The sequence below is a fragment of the Neolamprologus multifasciatus genome, chromosome 7 (assembly GCF_963576455.1).
Source record: "Neolamprologus multifasciatus chromosome 7, fNeoMul1.2, whole genome shotgun sequence".
Classification (NCBI taxonomy): domain Eukaryota; kingdom Metazoa; phylum Chordata; class Actinopteri; order Cichliformes; family Cichlidae; genus Neolamprologus; species Neolamprologus multifasciatus.
Window position 1 is genome coordinate 33,908,956 of NC_140445.1, and position 20,914 is coordinate 33,929,869.

At 38.9% G+C, this 20,914-nt stretch overlaps 1 protein-coding gene across 1 annotated transcript in view; it reads right to left on the bottom strand.

Moving 5' to 3' along the window:
- Window positions 1–20,725, bottom strand: part of LOC146514632 (uncharacterized) — a 112,702-nt gene extending 91,977 nt beyond the window's left edge. Inside the window, exon 1 of the mRNA XM_085164862.1 lies at window positions 19,165–20,725. Within this exon, the coding sequence (XP_085020988.1) occupies window positions 19,165–19,288 (124 nt within the window). The 5' untranslated portion in view covers window positions 19,289–20,725. The remainder of the gene's footprint in view (window positions 1–19,164) is intronic.
- Window positions 20,726–20,914: the final 189 nt, after the last annotated feature.

A 20,914-nucleotide genomic window follows, 5' to 3' on the forward strand; every position in this document is an offset into this window, starting at 1 on the left:
GAAACTGTACATATAATTATGCCTGCCTTTACACCACACTGCTCCAAGGGATAACATTCCTACTGTTTGTTTGCTTTCAGGGCTAAATACTTCATAATGCACATTTGTCACTTATCAGACGTAAGCCGCAGGATGCGATCTTTCTCTTGCTTTACTTAAAGTGGTTATCCACAGCAACTAATCACTAAGCCATGAAGGTTTGAAGAGAGAGATACGAAAACTTCCTGTGCTGTTTTTCTCTGACTCAACTGCTGTCGTCATCCCAAATCCAAAGAGAGCCTTAAGAGCATTGGAGCCAGTCATCAGTAGGGATGGGTACCGGTATCGGTTCTGACATAAACGGTAGTAACCAGACCGAAAAGCAGTGCACATTTTGGTGCTTCATTTCGGTGCTTTTTTTCCTGAGATGTGATACACTTTGAATTCTAGCCAATCATTTTACCTTTGCAAGCGTAGTAGGCAGGCCCAGGTATGTACGTTCTTTTAGAGCAGAGCTACAGATTAAAAATGCCCAAGGCGAAGGGGTCAAAGTCTGGCTGTACTTCACAGCAAAAGATGCAAACTCAGCAGCCTGCAACAAGTGCTTTAAGCTGATACTGTGATACTGTCAAAGGAGGTAACTCCTCGAATCTGATGAAACACCTGGCGACGTATAGCGTTTTTTTAAAAGCCAAGAAATGCGCCATATTTGATAGCTTGCTGCGAGACCTCACACCATGCCCATCTACTGCGAGTGTGGTGCCTGTTATCGGACCCGGAGTTAGCAACATCCCCCAAGAACCCGAAGAGGAGAGTCCTGGCCCCTAGCCCTGCCAGTGTAGCAGAAGTGATGACGGATGATGATGGCAGCAGCAGCCGTTCTTCTCTGCGTGAGTAGCTTAATGTTGTTCGTGTGTAATTTACGTTGAGTACGATAACCGCGTTATTACATTAATGCATGTAAGGTGAACTAGCAAACATCATCATAGCTACATGCGGCTGCCTTCTTGTTTGATGGCAGATACTCCCTTCACCCTGGCCAAAAAGGCTAAAGTGACCAAAGAAAAAGTGGGAAACAGCTAAACATGAGAGGTTTTTGGACAAAGTTTGTGTTTTTTCCATTGTTTAAGCACTGCTTCCAGCCAAGAGTGATACCATATATGCCCTATAGCTGCAGAAAAGGCTAACATTGTTATCTTTTTACAAAAAAAACAGCTGAACATGAGAGGTTTTTGGACCAATTTTGTGTTCTCCATTCTTTAAGCACCGGTTCGAGCACTGTTTAAACACCGGCACCGTTTCAAAAGTACCAGTTTGGTACTGGTATCGGATAAAACCTAAACAATACCCATCCCTAGTCATCAGTGAGGTAAATTAAACATTACAGTGACATAAGTTAGAGGAGAGAAAGGGTTCCTTTGATATACTGACTGCTAGGTGCAGGGGTAATCTTTGTTGAGTGATGCTTCACACGATACTGATGACCTCAGAAATATTGTAACTGGAGAATTACAGCACAGGGATTTCTTATAAAGTGACACACTACTTTACAGCAAACCAAAATATCACAAAGGCACTTTAGGTTTTCTTTGGAAGCGCTTCTGAATAAAACCAAAGAATCACCCCTTTAAAAATATAATTTAACTTTAAGCTTTAAAAGTTTAAGCTTTAAGCTGTGAGCTTAAATCTGTGTTGTAGGTATGTCGTAACTTCAATCCCTTATTAAAAACTCCTGTAATGCTCTAATGTGATGTGCACCTCCCCACAGATGTAACTATGCATCACACTCCCAAAGACTGTGACTTGCCCATTTGTTTAAGCTAATTACAAAGATGCAGGGGTTAATATGTCCTACATATACAAGAATACATTATTCTATGAGGAGATAAAAACCAAGACTCAGGGTGTCACAAGCCCGGATAAATGGATTTCATAAGGAAAGGCCCCCGGCATAAAATCTGCGACAAATCAAATGTAAAGACACATCTGCTCTGGCAAGCCCTTGGGAAATAAAGTAGCAGCCGATATTACCCATACCAACAAAAAATGGATGGATGAAGACATGAGGTGACAAACATTCATGTGTATGGCAGTTCCCCACAGCATGTCTCCTTGAAACAATGTTCTTTAGCTTTTCCGATAACTGAGGAAAAGCCGAGCAACACCAGTCAACACTTGCCCTGATGAGCATACCTCCGGGTCAAATTCCTCACTGGAGTGAATGGCACTAATGACATGGATACAGGCCTTCATAGTTTGAAGGCATTTCCTGCAAATCAAAACAAGCACACTGTAGATGTGAGCAATGACAAATATTTATTTTGATTCAGCTGTTTGAGATTTAACAGCAAGTCTGACAGACAGCACTATATACAGACGAAAACAGGCAACCTTTAAGCATCTATCAAAGCCAAGTTCCATGAACAGTTATCCTATTTTCATCCTTTCCTAATTGTACTGAAATGCGCTGATGTTCAGGCTTGAGATACCTCTGGTAGTGTAACATTTGCTTCTCTGACGATAGGGAGACTGACGATAGGCAATCCAGGGTGTTAATCACTATTAATCCCCCTCCGTCTCCTTAGGTCACGGAGGTTGAGGTTAGTGTGACTAAAGCAGTACCAAGAAACCATTTGATGCCATTAGTAGTCAAAGATTGTCTTTCTTCTTTGAGGTGGATGTTGTCAGGTTACGATTTGCTTTGTTTTCCATGTTGTTACTTCTTTTTCACTTAAAACAAAAAGGAAACTCAGGAAACTAACTAACAGTTAGTTAGTTAGTTACTAACTAACTGTTAGTTTCCTGAGTGGTACTGTTTTGTTTTACTGTTGTCCTAATTTTGAGTGTCTTCAATAGCTTTTTTGGGGGATAAGTGGGGTCAATGTATGTTGCACTATATGAGCCACCAAGACTGCACACCTACAGGAGGTGGTGACCCTTGGAAACCCATGCTATGAAACTATTCTTTCTGACACATGAAACATGAGACTTCCCCAACATTTGTTAAGTGCAGTTTTTGTACTTGTTTACTCTGTCCAGCTCACCTAGTTGGTGTGTTCGGGATTTCAAAGACACATGTTGCCGACAGGGAATCTGCTGAGTGTCCTCTGCTCAACAACCTATGCAATATCAACACTCGTGACATCTATTTTTTTTTAAAATTTACATTTATTGGCCATTATAAATACTGACATCGATGGATTTTTAAATATCTGCTAATAACATCAGCCTGTTGATACGTCAGTCGGGCTCTAATGCCGATTGGTTGAAATGATGGGTTTAACAGAAGAAAGAAGCGCATTAAAACATCAGAGTGCTGGAAGACTGAAGGAGAAACACACCTCCACTGGAGTGGGGGACAAATAAGAAGCACCCACTACCACTACTTCTGTTATTATCATAGCACAGGATTAAACAGAGTAGCAGCATCACACACAACAGCAGCCTACAAAAACGCCTACGCAGCCTACGCAGCCTACGCAGAAAAAGGCATCATCTTCCCAACAGCTCAAGTAACTAACTGACCAATCAAAAGAAGACTGGATGAATCAATGCTGAATGAATACATCAACTATGCACAACAACTAAAATTAAAACGAGCATGTTTTGTGGTGGGATTTAGTTACTTCAGTAAAAGCAAATATAAGCTGCTGTTTTCACAGATGTTGTGCATGAGAGATGTACAATGCACATCTAGATCCAGGAACAGATTACATCCTGGGATCACACCTTTGGGGGCTGCAGAACAGATGAAGGGGTGAAAGGGTCTTTGCAGACAAACTCCAAGTACATCTGGAGAAGCTGATTTTACAGACAGACTGTCTCTTAAGGTGGGCTCTGCCCAGGCACATAAACAACACTTGCAGTAATGAACTGGCCTGTGTCCTACAAGCAACATGAGACTCTGTTTTCCCATGTCAAGAAGAAAGATTTATTTTAAGGCTTTAGTTCTAGAGACAAAAACATGACAGAATTTGAGGAAATTATTTGTGATTTTATGCTCATTAATCCTTTTATAACACTATTGTTTCTTGCTTGTCATGATTTGTTTGCCTCCTTTTTGCCAGCTGAGAAATGCATCCTCTGAAGCTGCAACCACACGGGGTGAGGAAGGCTCTGAGGTACACATGTCTCACATACCAGCTAGAAAAATAAAGCTGTGGAGGGTGGAAACGGGTAGGGCATAACAGCCTGTAAATTAACATTTTACACGAGATGGGGAAAGCAGAGAAGGGGCTTTTGGGGGGCCTCGTGAGCTTGTGAGTCAGGTAGTGAGCCTGCTGGAAGACTGAAGCAGAAACACATCTCCACTGGAGTGGAAACGCATAGAGTGAAACAGGGTGTGTGCTGGACAATGGACAAACCACCAGAGACCAGGCCCACCAAAGATCATCAGGACTAGGAGAAAAAAAAAACTTATCCAAGGAGAAGAGGTCAATATTTCCACAGAAAACATTTATATGTAGTGTCAACACTGTCTCAGCAGCCTGAAATTAAATTTTAATGCATAGCACTTCGAAGTTTGTTGATTTTCTGTCCCGATTGTTGTTTTTGTTCAGTAATCTTATAGTCATGACTCACAAGAGAAAACCAGATTAGTTTCCCAGGTACATAACTGATACTGTATATGTTTCATGTTACACTGCAACCATGTTACTACAGTAGGGAACCTGATTCATGTTCTTTCCTCTCATATAAATGTATTTTCAGACTGAAATGAAACAGGATCCGGGCCTATCAGTGTGTGAGAACAGCACCGCAAGACAGCCGCTGCTGTTACCTCTGTACAAACAGTGCTACATACATCTGTGCTTTCTTTGTGTGGTTAAAACTCTAGAATTAAGTCAAACATTGTGTTAAGTAGACTTTTTCTGGATCAAATCATGCTGCTATGACACTTTGAAAGGCTCGACCAATGTCCAATAAAACAGGTTTTGGCAAACTAAATTAACAAATAAACAAGTTGCAACAATTTTCATTAAACATTTCAGATGATTTTCATCAAAAATGGCTGTAACTCTCTGAGTATGCTTGGGAAGATTTTTGTCTTTTTACAATGTTTCAATTGCAACTGATTAAATCTGAAAGCACAAGTCTATGCATACTTTTGCAACTATAACAAAGTCAAAAACTAACATATGGTTCAACTGGCTATTATTTCCTTCTTCTTTCTTTTTTTTTAAAAATTCTTGCTCTTTAATGTCTCTTTGCAGTAAGTAGAACTGAATCATCAAACAACAGCTGAGACAGCAGCAAAGTCATTCAGCAACTAACTGGTGTGCCTGCACAGAGATCAGCACCACATACTCTTTTAATCGATGGATAAGTAGAAACTATATTTAGTATGTCGACTGTGTGTCTAGACTGTGTTTCACAGACATTCTGGAATCTTGGGTAACATTAGATGGACACACGAAATGTACTAATTCATATATTCCAATTATTCAAAAGAAAATTACAGCTCACGCAAATTTCAGCAGTTTCCCAGGTGAAATAACAAAACTAAAGGCCATTGGGTTAAGGTCTGCAAATGTGGCAGAAACCCAGAATAAGCCAGATTGTTGACAGGTATGCTTTGTTCTGGTGGGTGATCAACTTAGACCTGGTAGACAACTGGCTTGTTATATACTGATAGAAACCCTTATACTTCACAGTGGTGATTAAAAATAATTAGACTGCTATCATACAAATTTAAAATGGTGAAGATACTAAACATTATAGCTGCTAAACATCTGTGTTTGTCGTGGGCATGCTGATATAGCCATAGTGCTAATGTACTTTAGTATCCAGCCACACAGACCCACTCATTCTGAGCTGTATTCAGCAAGCTTCAGTGTGAATAACTGACAAAATTTGCACCTTAATATGCAGAAAATATTGTCTAACAAATAGTACTGGTACTGAAGCAACTGGTCAGTCACCTGATAAGTTAATGAGCATAAAATCCCAATCAAAATGACAAATAAAAAAAAAGGTTATCTGGAAAAACAAAAACCAGAGTATTTTACTTTAATAATTAATATATCTTCTATTGAAAAGTAACATAATGTTGCAAACGTTTGTACTACTGTGTTATTTAATGACATTTATTTAATATTTTACAAGATTTAATTTCATCAGCATAGTTACAAGATGCAAATCAAACCCTCATTGTGATCATAAACACTGCTCTTTCATGTCGATGTCATCATTGTTATGCAGGAGATGGTAGGTGGGGTGCCTGTTGGTTCTGCGCTGTATGCATCCTGACCCTGGGAGTCACATGTAGTTGAGCTGGTTACTCTTCACGTCTGCAGCAGTAAACAGGCTGAGAGCATGCACCACAGTACCAAGTAGATGGAACAAATCCATCTCAGGTGATAAACCACAACACATGGCTGACTTAATAAAGAATAGATGTCACGTAGAAATCCTCATGAATGTAGAACAATTAGTCCTAAAAACAGCATCTGCTCAGTCTGACTCCTTTAACAAGTATGAGGTCTGCAACATGGTAGTGACAACAACAGTTAGACATCTGTGGAAGGGCGCCAGCAGGACAGATACCAGTGGTTTTCTCTTCATGTCTGTCGGCAGCAGAGACCTCAGTCGATTACATCACTCTCACCTAATCAGCAGAGTCGAGAACACAGCTGGGTCATGACAGCCAGGTTATCCTCACTCAACTGGAGAAGGAAAAGTAATAGACAAGGATGCCCTAATGATGATGGATGGTAGATAATTTTGCAAACCATGATTATTAACCATGTAGGCATCTCGTAAGCACGAGCATTCATTAGTTTTTTGCTCAAAAATCGACATAATTTATGATTTTGAGCTGCAGCGCAATAAAATGATTCAGCACACCAAGGCAGAAAAAATGGTTTCCATGTTGTGCTTGGGTTCATTCACCCAACGCAAAAAACACCAAACAAACTGCTGACTGCTATCCATGGGACCAGACCTGGTGAAACATGGCAAGAGAACGGCGGTCACCCTGGATGGTTAAACCTAAGAGAACCACAGATTCAAAAAACTATTTATTTGTTGTTTTTGAACATTTGCATCAACATCATACTATTGACAGCCCGCGAAAAAAGCTATAAAACTGTACAATATACTCACATACAGCTTTTAAAAAATGTATTAGACCACCGCCCAGTGTGAGGTAAATGCCACAGCTGCCTTAAATTAACAGTATTGGTAATTACCAAAATCATTTTTCAAAATTATCATTGGGTAATCCATCAGTACGCATTAACTCTTTAATCAAAATGATATTTTTAATGTTAAAGAAGAGTGAGGGTCTGTGCTTGTGTTTAACCTCTTTATTATTTCGCAGGTGGAGAGGTGAGGTTAGCATTAGGTGTTTGATCCACCTGTGGGAAGAGTTCAAGTCTGTTTTGTGCTGGGATACTCTGCTCCTTTCAGTTACCAGGCTCATGCATTAGTGAATCATCTGTCTCTCGGACCTTAATCTCCTTAATCTCTGAACTTGTGACACATTCCATCCAGAATCAGCTTGGAAACTCAGAAACGTGTAAAGAAAAGGACTCACCAGCTCTGCCTTCCAGCTCACTCTCCATCAATTCTCCTCACCCACCTCTGGAAACTTGCCTGCAAACTCAGACATCTCCCAGGGCTAAACTCACCTCTTACTTAAGTAAGATTGTTTCCAATCTCTACGATCCAGTCCACAAACCACTGACTCCATTTGAGCCACCATTAACTCTGTCCTCCTCCACAGAGCTGTGTGTGTGTGCCTAGTATCACACCTTCACACACTTTAGATTTGCTTATTCACCTTTTTGTGAAGAAACAATTCAAACACACAAACTCCCTCTTCACTCTGCTTTCAGGGTCCACGCCAAAAAAAGATGCCAAGTAACATTAATTCACCTGCAATCCTGAACAGCAAAAAATTAAGTTCTAGTGGTTGAATGTTTAATTAACTAATTTCTGACTTGTCAGAGTCCAGTCTGCCGGCTTAAATTTGGGTATAAAATTTGAATTCAGATAACATAATTTTTCTTAATGAATAACATTTTAATTTTTAACATATTTCTAAAATATTTTTATTTTTCTTCAAATTTTCTGTCTAATAAATTTGTTAAGCACTGTATGCTGTGAAGTTTTGACCACGGTGTTTAAACTCCATTAACACAAACAGAATTGAAAGTAGTAGCTGATGTATTTTAAATACATTTAGGAATATATAAAATTTTTCATTCACCAGAACCTTATATTGGTGTTTACAACCTGTTTTAAAATCGGCACTGACGGTTGCTTCCGAGCTTAAACTTTTTCTCATAAATGTCGGTTAATTTTATTAAGACTACCATGCTGCTGCTGGAAGCAAAAACTAAGCTTTTGTCTTTTTATTTTGTTGGTTTTTGTTTTTTGCCCTTTATCCCCGTCCCTCTTCCCCGCTGTTTTTCTTTCCTTCTTTCTTTCTCCCCTTTCTTTTCCCCAGTCAAGTCTGTCCCGTATTCAGCAAGTGAAAATAAAATAAACAATAAAAGTTGAATCAAATGGACCATTACGGCAAGGCTGGGATGGTCAATTTGGTAAAGTAAATCCGTTGGGCATCTTTCTTCGCCTTTAGACAATAACTCTGATGGCAAAAGAGCCAAACAGGCAAAAAGGGAAAAAAAAACGCCATACCAAATTACTATTAGAGCTGGCCTACTGGTATTATACAGCTAATATATATATTGTTTAGTATTAAGCTTTGCTTGTTCCATATTCGGTTTTTCAGCAAAATGTGTTTGAGCCCATAAGAAAAGATTCATTCTTATATCTGGAGGAATAAATATATTTCAATAAATGTTAACGTTAGCCCGCGACTTTGTTCCAGTTTTGAATTTTGGCCCACTGTGTATTTGAGTTTGACACCCCTGCATTAGAAGGATAATAGTTACCAGCTATTGAATATTTACTAATAATAATAATTAAAACAAACATGAAGGCAAAGGCATGTTGATTATTTATTTAATTCGTTCATGCAGTGCAAAGTGCAAAATAGTTCTTGGCTGTTAGTGCAGCATGCACATGTTGTGTGATCATGACAGATGATCCTGCAAAAACAAAAAGAAACTTTATGAAGTCAATTTTCTCTGTAACTGAATCCCTGACGTACTTGCTCTTAAACCTAATTTTAATCTGGTATGGCAGTTGGGTAACTCTGCTTAAAAAAATCAAATCGTCATCAAGTATTTTGTTGCACAGAGCATCAGTTTTGCTTAACACTTTCACAATGATGTAGAGCCCAAGCTGTAGCACTGATTACCCGCTTCTTGCTTACATAAGGATAAACTTGAATGTGTCCTGTGGACAAACAGCAAATCTGCACAAGCACAAACACACATGAACACACACTTCTGCACAAAGCTGAAGGTCTTTGGGCAAACTTATTTGATTGGCGTGGCACAGTGCCATGCAGGCGATCCATGAGGAAACAAATCCAGACTGGGGTCTGTGGCCCCAAGAAACAAATCCACAGAGGCTGATAAACCTTCAACAGTCTGGACCAAAACGTGAGCATTAAAGTTAAAAAAAAAATCTCAGCAGGTTGAGCAGGCCCTGACAGACAGCAGTTGATAGGAGTTTGAAAGAAGGTTATGGTTCACTCACAGAAAAGTAAAGCAAAAGAAGAAAAGCAAAGCTGGTCTTACGCCTTTCCTCCAGCTGTTCAACGTAGGACCTGCTCAAGCTCTTTTAATCATACCATAGTTGTCACCTCAGGTCCTTTTTCAGTCAAGCTCAGCCAAACCAATAAAGATAAGCATCTGCACATGTTCGTCATAATGGAGGACATTTCTGAACATGTTGAGGGCTTTTCAATTCAGCCCATCATGCTTATTATTCAACCCAAAGGTCTTCACTTCATCAAGGAAGTTTAAATCAACTTATTACCAGCTGAAAAAATGAGAAAGCACTAAATAAAGAAAAAAAAATCTGCCATTTAGTAGGTGAGTTTATTAAATCCCAATCTAGCAACAACGTCTTGGACAAAAACGTGAATCCAAACGGTAACCGGCAACCGCAGTTTTAGAAATTGCCACCTGAGGTCATCTCCAAAAGTGAGTGAACCCCTATAAACACATGTGTTAAAAGGCCCAAAATTAAGCAATAACAAAGAAAGCCCCCCCCCCCTCCCCCCCCCATGAATGTTCTTATAGCCAGTGTAATGGACTAGAAGTAACATGTTATTGTAATCACATTACATTTTCATTAGTCAGTGATGTCATGTGTTTCTACACTAAACTGAATAATAAAACATTAATAAAACATCACTTTAGCTTTGCTAATACAAAGCTAGCCCAGAATCCAAAGTGATGATAAAGCTCAGTGCAATACCACCCAAGCCCAGCAGCCTTGGTTTTTGTCTTTTAGTTTTGAAAAATTTTGGAAACCCACTGTGTAACGTCTTTAAGGCAACGCAATAACAGCTGAAATGTCTGTCCCTACTTTTAAAGGCAAATAAATCTTCAAGTCATCTGCAAAACAGTGAAATGAAAGGTTATACGGTGAAAATATGGACCCCAGTGGCAACATACACAGTACAAACAAGTCTGGACCCAAAGTTGAGCCTTGAGGCACACCATAACTAAGAGGGGCTATTTTCAAGCTTTAGGGGCCCATGTTCACATAAAAGGTCCAGATAAGTAGAACTGAAATCACTGAAGAACAGATTCTTTTAACCAAACACTTGATTCTAGTTGTGATAGGAGGATATCATGGTCAACCATGTCAAAGTCGAGCCCAACAGGAGGACAGCAGGGCTGTGAGAATCCAGAGTTAAAAGCAAATCATTAAAAGCCTTTTAATGGCCATCTTGGTGCTATGTAGTGATTTATAACCAGATTAAAACTTCAGCGATCCCATTATGATCAAGATGAACTTGCAACTGTGAGTAGACTAATTTCTCTAAAGCTTTTAAAAGAACAGGGAGCTTCAAAATTGTCCAGTAATTAGCCAGAACAGTTGCATCCAGACTGTGTTTTTAAAGAAGAGGCTGAACTGTAACCTGTTTAAAACATGATGGGGCACAGCCTGCATCAACAGAAGAGTTCATTAATTGCTGGATAAAAGGGCCAATAGTATCAAAAATATTTTTTAGCAGACTTGGGGGAAGACAATCTGATGGAGAGTGTGATGATTTTAGGCAATGAGCTACCATAGATAATTCACTCAAGTAAATATGTGGTTAATTGTACTAAAAGACTGTCTGTGCTCCAGTTTTAGTGAGTCAAATTCTAGATTTTTAAAGTGTTGGTAACTAATTAGCGGGCTTGTGTACCCTGCACCTTGCTGACTAATCTAGTTTTAGCTGACAACTTAACACTGTATCCTCTTATCTGAATTTTTTTTTAACATGTGGCTAAACAACAAAAACCAAAGACTATGACACAAAAAATAGCGTGTGCAGCAAGAACAGGGATTAAGTATGTCTTACTGGTATGAGACAACATTGCATCACCTGGCATCTATTTTGCAGAACACAAGCATATTAAGGCAGTTACACATGTCCCAGCTGCAGCAGTTAAAACTGGCCTCCTGGCTCCACCTCGACTTTTTTTAATGATGAATTGCAATTATATGATAGTTTAAATGTGTCCCATGGGGCAAATGGTTGCCAAATAAAGTCAAGATCTGCTATGAGACACCGATCAGCTGCGCCAGATTTACATCACGCTGACTGCTGTAACTGAGCTCTCTGCTCATAACCACAGTGTGTTGTTATATTAGCAACACAAGCAATACAATATTAGAAAACAACATGTAATAATAATATTCATAACTAACACCAAAAACCATGCATTGCTGCTAACAAATATAATTAGTAATTGTTTTGACCACTAGGGGGCAGCAGAAACAAAGTGAGAACTACACTGACTTGCACTATTAACCATCTTAGCAAAGTTACTGGTGAGCAGTTGCAGTCCTGGTCTTCACTGCTATATTCACATGCTGGTTGCAACTGTGTCTGTCTTTTGTTAGATGCTAAGAACATAGTGTATAGTAGAGATGGCACGATACCACTTTTTTATGTCCGATACCGATAGGAATCCGATATAGTGTTTTTTAATCAATAAAACTGTTTTTTTAATATCTTGCTGCATTTTCTATAAGTTCGTACTCAAGTTTAAATAAACAACAACACTAAAGCTATTCTGTTATACCTGTACATAAAAAATACACTACACCCAAAATATTTCATAGTTCAGCAACACTGATCAATCTAATAAACTTAAACCTGCTCCATCCTCCCTATTCTGGTATTTTAAAGAGTACTTAGCAGAATTATTAAGCAACCTAACTAATAGTGTTGTAAACTCCCAGCAAAAAAAAAAAAAAGGCAACCACCCACCCTCCACCTCATGATGCTTAATCGATGTAATCAACTTTAATTTGATGCAGGGTGAAAAAAAATGCACAGAAATAAATTATGTTTCAAGAATAATTAAATAGATTCAACATCTTTCTTCAACAGAATTGCAGAATTCACAAATGGTACTTTCCCAAAGGAAAAAGTACTATAGCTTACTAGGGAATATTAGACTTAACAATTACTATATACAGTAATGGACTTCTATACATTTTACATCAGATTAAACTTTGGGTGTAAGAGTCAGATAATTATTTATTAAAAGCTAGACATTTTAAATGAGAATAAGAAAGAAAAGTATGTCTTTGTGCCCCCTTTTCCCTGTTAATGCCCTATCGACCCCCCTGGCTAAACTTTGCTAGATCCACCCCTGCACAGTTACCAGCCGTCAGCTGCATAGAAAAAGATCCTGGTGTAGAAAGTAATATTAAACAAATTCTAACAACAGCTTATCAAGCTTAAACGTGCTGCTGTTGTTTAGCCGCTGGTTTCCTCTTTCTGGCGCAAAGTGGGCCAAAAACAAAGAAGAGAGACGGACTTGCGACAGAAAAGCCGATCAGCTGATCATTAAGCAGTTTCATGATTAAAGTAGCAGCAAGAAGAGGCAGTCGCTCCATATATTGGTTGTTAAGCTTAACATGGGAATGCTTTACAAACATTCAGAGATGAATTTACACACTTGCTTTACTTCCCTCTGGGATAACTTCCTTGGAGATGAAATGCTGGTTTGCTAACAAGGCTACAAATACACACAGCCGCTCCATCACGTGATGCATATTGCTGCAATGTGCTACGGTTATGAGCCGAGTTACGCCGTGTAGCAAGTTTTGTGAGGTGCTTTTTTTATATTTAATGGATCGGATTACATTTTTTATTTCTCGCCGATATCCGATCCAGTAATTTACGTCAGTATCGGACCGATACCGATACGTAATATCGGATCGGTCCATCTCTAGTGCATAGTGGGGTTTTATAATACTGTAAGAGCAGTGAAGGCAGTAAAGGTGCAGTACAAAAAATAAGATGCTCAATAAAACTAACAGGAGTTGCAGATTCCTACAGGATCATCTCTGCAAAACTCCTTTAAAGAATAAAGAAAGCATAAAGGTGGCTACCTTTAGTTTAAATATTTTATCTCCAACTATCTATTCATATCCTGTTTCACTTGTAAACAAACTGTATATTAATAATGGACATTGTTGAATCACCTTATCTGCATTTTTTTTCATGGACAGCAGGGTGTTGCAAAAAGACATCAAATAGTATAGAAGCGTGAGAAAAAGCTCCTTTTTCCCACTTAGTCTGGAACCTCAGTCAAACTAAATGCAATATAATGCTCACTTTTCATTAAATTCCTTTTATATAGTTTCCAAAATTAGCCTGCAAAGTCCCTCAGTTAGTCAGTTTCACTTGTCATTCATCAGGTGTGGTTTCAAAACACCAGATGGCCAAGCGTTTACTTAAGGCTTCATAACCTTATTTTAGAAGTCTTTGTGGCAGTATCCATCTTTTATATACAGGCTGTGTTTTCATGAAAAAATCATTTTTCAATCTTCAAAAGCATAGAAGTGTCACAGTTTAACCGGTGTACTACAGCACTATTTGGAGCATGGCCAGTACATTGGTAAAAATGAAATGAATTTCAATATGTGCCTATACTGCTCCTCTGTGGTACTTTAATGGAAAAAAGTTTTAAATCAAACCACTAAACATAGTTATTTAACTTAAGGAATGTAAACTGGCACACCACAAATAAAACGGTACCACTTGTAAAAGCAGGTGCAACGTGCTCTTATACTCACCGCAAGGCAGGTGTTCAACATTTGCAACTAATTCCTGCGTAGTGAGTGGACACAAATATGCGTGTTAAACAAGTGGAACCACAAACAGAAACAACTGCATTGTTAAACTGTCCTGTGTCTTTGTGTCTCTTACGGACTGCAATTGTTGGTCTCACTGATGTGGCCCGACAGTGGGGTACAAACTGGGAAATGACACCACAAAGCCATTGCTGCAGTAATGTTGTAAATTGTCAAAAAATAAGAATGAAAAGTTATTTTTTTTCACTTGTGTGTAATATCAAACATCTGAGGAACTTTGTCTGTACACTATCAACCCACTCTATCTTCCATCTGGTTCCAGTCGGCTTGAGAAGAGATTGCAGATGGAAAGTTGTTCTGGTCCAACATATGGTTTGCACCTAGCCATCTCCACCCGCATTTTTTTTAAACAAATCTAACCACAAGCTGTGGTCTGCTCCACACCCAGAACCAGACCGATGACCCAGTCTATGCATACTACAGGGAATAGCAGCACACATGCTACAGTGTGCGTGGGCCTCCGTCTGGTTAAAAGCTGCCTAATGGGCTCCAGATCAGGGCTTGCCAGCCACTAAGGCCCACGATTATGTTTCATTGGATGCAGATGCCTGGTTATGGATCCGGCATAATACTGGCGGTGACATCATGAGCTCAACCTGCTGGGAAACGCATGAGTATCTCTGTGACATAGCTGGTGCTGTGCTTTTGATCTGGTTTGACTTTAGGGCTCTGCAAAGTGACATAAGTGTTGCAGAACGTACTGAAAATCACTCTCAGTGACAATGATTCTATAGTAGAGGGAAGAAAATGTAAAAACATGAATGTCAGGTCAGTTAGTGAGCGCAATTGTTTGTTTGTTTTCATATTTTTTTAACAGAAATTAAACCTCTTCATGTTCATGATTCATATCATAGCTGGTTGGCTTAGTTCAAGGCCTAAAAATGTTATCAAGAAATCTTAAAGGCGCAAAGTGAAAAGGAAATTCACTTCCAAAACCAGAGCCCTTAAAAAAGTGTGCAGTCAATCTTGAGTTCTAACGAAGTTTGTTGGAAAATAGTTGTTGTTCCCTCGCTCTATGAACTCAGTTAACATTTTCTTGATGAGTGTATGGCATTAATCACCAATTTCACTTTGACTGAATAAAACCTGAAGATCATTTTGTAAACTACTGTCACCAGTCAATAATCTGTGTCAGCACAAAAATGGTGAAAAAGCTCAACCTGAAGCTTGATTTTTGACTTTTCCATCCATTGTTTGGCATCAACATGGCTACATTCATCTTTTATATTCTCCATGGTATAAAGACATTCATGTACTCAAAATAGCAATTGAGCAGGTGTAAGGATGAACTATATGAAATCTAAAAAAAATTTTTTTTCCATTTTCAGTATTTCTATATAGAAACGCGGTGTGCATTCATTGAACCGAAAGTAAAAGAAACATTCAACAAATTTCTAGTGACATATTTTCTGCCCATCAGCTACCAGAGAAATCATCACATCTGCAGTCAGTTCATTGGAGTTTCATGGTGAGGTCATTCTGCCAATATCTTCCGCTGTATTTCAAAGCGCAGCACGGAAAGATATCCTTACGCTATATCCTTAGAGTGCTCTCAGAGCAAAACGTTTTTGAAGTTGTTAAATCTGAACCACATTTAGGTTATCTGTAGTATATATGATTGAAAACTTAAAAAAAAAAAAAAAAGCTTACAACTTTGCTCCACTGACACGGAAGGTCAAGATGGTTAGTCAGCAAATTCAACTTCTGAGGAAAGTGGATGAGTGATGGTGAGATGTATGGAGACACTCAGACACATGGGCATCTCAAAACGTTTCCCAGCAGCTGTTCTGCATACTATGTTCCAGTGATACCTATCTCACAGGGTCAGAGGTTACACTAGCTATTCAAGACATGTTGGAGTATCACAGCTGGATATGGATGACTGAAAGTCATAACTGAATGGATTGGGAATGACAGAAATGCTTACATTAAAGCAGTCATAGAGCTGTGAGTAGGATGCAGGGAAGTGCATCAAGGAGACAAATCGTTCCACGCTAAATTTGGAACAAATGGGCCCAACCCAAACCATGAAAAGCAGCTTTGGTTCAAAAGTATACAAAAGTAAAGTTGTCCAAAGTATGGTGCATAAAATGCACCCAGTCCTGTCCGTCCTAATGAAATCTTGTTGCTTTATCATACCAAACACCCAACTGTAGAATTTAGATCTCCTGCTAATATCTTAGTAGATATTTTCCTTTATTCTCTAAACTCAGTGAAAATTCTTATCCTACACATGTGGCGGCTTCATAAGCACTGATTAGTTTTTTTCCTTCTCCACCAGTCCGACAGGTGCAGACTCAGCACTTAAAGACAATGCCGTGCCTTCAAAGCCCAAACACAGCGCCAGTGACAATGAGAACAGATAAAACAAATGTCTAAAATGTGAAAAAGGAATGCTCCACTCATAGTACAGGTGATTTATGGCAGTCATAAGGGGTACAGATATAAAGATGAATGACTGCTGACCTCTTTCTTCTTTTCTTTCCCTCAAACTGCAACTAATAAAGCAAGCCAACGTCTTTGAGCAAGAAGCCAGGATTGAAATGGAACACTGGGAATAAGCTGGTTAATGTTTCTTCAAACATTTTTTAAATCAGTCCTTTTGAAAGGTTTAGTTGGTTATTTTACTCAGGTAGGGTCCCTGAGTAAAATAAAAAAGTGTCCCTTTTACACAGTTAGTGTCAGTGTCAGACAGAATTTCTTTGGAATAAAATTCATGGCATGTAACTAATTCTTGCATAACAAAGGTTCATAACTAATAAACCAATAAGTGAAGGTGCAGATGGTCAGTTTTGGGTATCAGGCATGTCTTTTTGATGTTTTTGCAGAGATCTAATGGCAAATTTAGCAAAGCTGAATAAAACCACTTAATGACACCACTTTGTTTTTGTTAACTGCAAATTGGTTTGGCTCAAACTTTCTGTTCTATTCTTGTGGTACATCCTGTCTCATTGTCAAGTCTTGAGTCATTGTATCAGCAGAGTTCAGAAATTCCCAAATGATCTCAGTTACATGTGGAGCCTGGCAAGCTTTAAGTAAAGAAACCCCAAAATAACAGAGGAAATACAGTATACTGACGCCTGCCATGGACAAAGCTTTTACACTACATCTACAGTAATTCTATGAAAATACTCCATGAAAACATTAAACAGTTCTCAGATGTTTTTGTGTGGGTCTCCTGTGTGGCTCTAATACAGATGAACGCAATGAAAAAATTTAATAAAACTCAAATGGGAGAGTAAACACAGTGTGATGGAGAGGTACTCCAGTCATGACATAATCATGTGACTGGAGGAAGTCCAATCTAAGATTCATTTCCACAGCTCTGGGGTGGATTAAAGGGCTCAAAAACACAATGTAATCCCGCAGCACGTACAACACTGTCACTGCATCAACAAAGAAGCTCCAGACAAGTGAAAGCTCTGATGAGACAACAGGGCTGGCTCTGGAAAGTGATGCTTTGATTAACTAAGAGTGTTTGGCACCTTAAACACATTCCATGTGATTTAATAAACTGTGGTGACTTCTGGTTTCAGTTTCCACATGTATTCAATACAAATTAAAGGCATTTTTTTGTGAATGATGTCTCCGGCAACTCTTCTTTTCATCTATATTATCTAAAAATTTGTGATTCTGCTTTGTCTAATTCAGAGACAAAAGCAGATTTTGTCTTGTCTTAGATAAATTGATAATAAGTCTAATTGAAGATGAGCACAGCAATGGCACTCTGGCAGCAAGAATCTATATTTAAAAGGCCTTTTTTCTGGTTGCAAAATCAGTGCAACTTTTAAAATTAGGAATACGAGAGACTTCGTATTTGTGGTTTAAGGGCTTCCAATTTGTTGATGTGAAATAGTTATCAGCAGGTTTTAATTTGAATAACAAATGTGCTCTAAAAAGCTTTTTAATTAGTATTTTCTTCTTGTGAAGCTGTCAGAATCTTTAAAATACGCCATAAAAATAAGTGGTCTGTGCTCAAAAAATAAATAAAGAAATATAGTCACAGCCTGATTAGTTCATTGTGGTCTGACTATTCACAGCATGCAAAAACAAAATTATTCCCTCAGTCTACAAACACTTTAAGTTTGCTCTCACGCCAAAAAGCGATTAGAGGAAAAGCATCAGAGCTGGAGCGACTGCAGTTGTTGAGTGTCGGAGGAGCTGCTGATGAGAAGTGAAATATTTTTATCTGGATCCAAATTGCTCTGAAAAAATGATGTCATGCTATCTAGCTGACTAATAGTTCATTGTGCTGTTGTCCTGCTGGGTTATAAGCACCTTTAAGGGGGATGCATCAGCAAATGTGGCATAAAAAAAGGAAAATAACACTTTTGCAGTAAAGGGTGAAGAATACAGAAAGGCACATTTCCTGGATTTCCAAGAAAACTACAATGATTTTATATTTTATGGCACATAATAGATGATTTTGTTTAATATGGCAGAACTGAGGAGAGAAATGCATTTTATGGGACTTAAAGTGTTGAAAACTGTGCTAATTTTATTCTAAATGTCACCAATGCCATGTTGCAGGCAGATTAGGACTTTAAAGCAAAGCTGGGTGGGGGGAGTGCAAATGTGAAGAATGTGGCTATAAAACTTCTTTAGGTAACCCAATTGGTCTCAGACGTGGAGCGCTGAGCCAGTGCAGGTGTGCTGAGGAAGACGGTGGAAACTATGAAGTGAAGCCAAAGAAAGAGTTTCTGACAGGCTAAATTCAAAGTTTTGATGTTAATCATCTTAAAAAAAAATGAGGTGTGGGGCATGAACATATTTTGTCTTAATAATTGTGACATGCCAGAAATGACTGAGAACCACAGACTTAACGCATCTCCTTGTAAAAGTTTCCACTGCTGCAAGAGTAACCCTGATCTTATCAGTGAGGTTATATTTATTTCAAAAGCAGAGAGGCTCCACAGGTGTTTGCACCAATCTTACCTGTTTGCAGCATCCCGGAACCGGATTCTCCCCCGAAGTCGACCGATGCGTCGTCAGGTGAGGCGTTGCTCGCCGTGAGGAGCCCGAGAACGCAAACTGTCCATTTTAACAACCAGAGCAACATCTTCCCGGTGTGGCCGCCTTTATGCTTCAGAAATGAAACATATGCAAACTAGAAAAATACTGAAAGTCTGAACTGATCCAGTTAAAGAGCAGTCAAAGTGGGGAACATTGCTGAATCGCACTTTTTCTATAATTCTGCAGTTTTAATAGGAGCGAAGTGCAAAGTAACTAACTCTTCATCCTCTTCACCTCTCCTCATCCTCCTTCTCAGCCAGCAGCAGCTTCTCTCCTCCTGCAGCTGTATCACATCACTGCAGAGCCAAACGAGCAAAGAGAAGCCCCGCCCCTCTCCTGTTGACCAATTAAATCCCTGCAGGGCCTCCGCCCATTTTTGTTTTCGAGCCTGTCTTCAACTTACTTTTAATTTGTTTGTTTTGAAAAATTGACTCGTTTCCCTCTCTCCACCTCCCAAGAGATGGTTAGAACTTTTGTAATTCCACCCAAACATACAACATTGTGAGGTGCAAACACAGGCTACAGTACCAAGCTCACAATCCAGGAACCAAAAACAGGAAGCAGTACAGGCAAAGGTAAAAGGGTAAAGGTAGGAAGAACGCCTACCTAAGTAGGAGATTGGCTGGACATGGGTCAGGGAGATTAAACACTCGTCAAATGTGCAGATTCCAAAGCTACTTGAGACCAATATGGGTTTCTTAAAAACTATGAAATTTTAATAAAATATATCCTCCAGCATGGCAAGTGCACAGTGTAGCAATGTTTTTATATCAAGTAATTGAAGCGTTTGAATAAGAGGCGGGGATGGAGGAATCAAAAACACACTTGATTTCTGATAAGTAGACAGGAAGTCTCAGATGACACCTGACCTCTGGTCCACTTGTTTTGCTTTAAATTTTGCTTACTGCCTTTTCATCTACTGCTTCCATGTCTCTCACCATCATAACTACTTGTTTTGGTTTAGAACAAGTCTTTCACAACATAACACCTACGTTAATCTTCTAGGTCCTTGTGTTTTTTCTGTACCTCATCAAAGACTCTATATAAAAGAGAGATGTAATGCCTCACACCTGTATCCTTTTTTTATACTCAGCATGAAGCAACTCATGTGCTTATAAAAAGACTTCTGGTTATATGGAAGACTTTGGGTGAATGGAATTTGGCTTTCTTGCTCGTTACCTTCATGATGACTTTATCATCATACTGAATACATAATGTTTATTTATAAATGATGGTTCCTTGTACAGAAAGACATATATAACATGTTATGCATGTAACAGCTTGTCAATCACCCAATATGCTTGTGATGTCTGGTTCAAACAACGGCTGATTACATCTGTACTCATGTGGTTGGCATCCTAATCTCCAGATATCAGGTAGCACAGCACCAGTTTTAGTGTGTTTAAAACTTGAGAAGCCAGGATTTGTTAAAATTCCTATTTAATTAATGTCTACTGAATGCTTACCTTCCTTTTCCTTGTAGAAACCACCGAAGGCCTCAAGCTAACAAAAAAATGTTAGCTCTAATAAAATGGTAAATAATACCAAACTCAGTCAAGAGACATTTCAAGGAAATCTTCAGACACTGACATTTCATAATCATACCTCTTTATTCAATGACTTATAATTATACAAAAACTATAGGTAGAGTCCAAATGACTGCAGGAGAGAC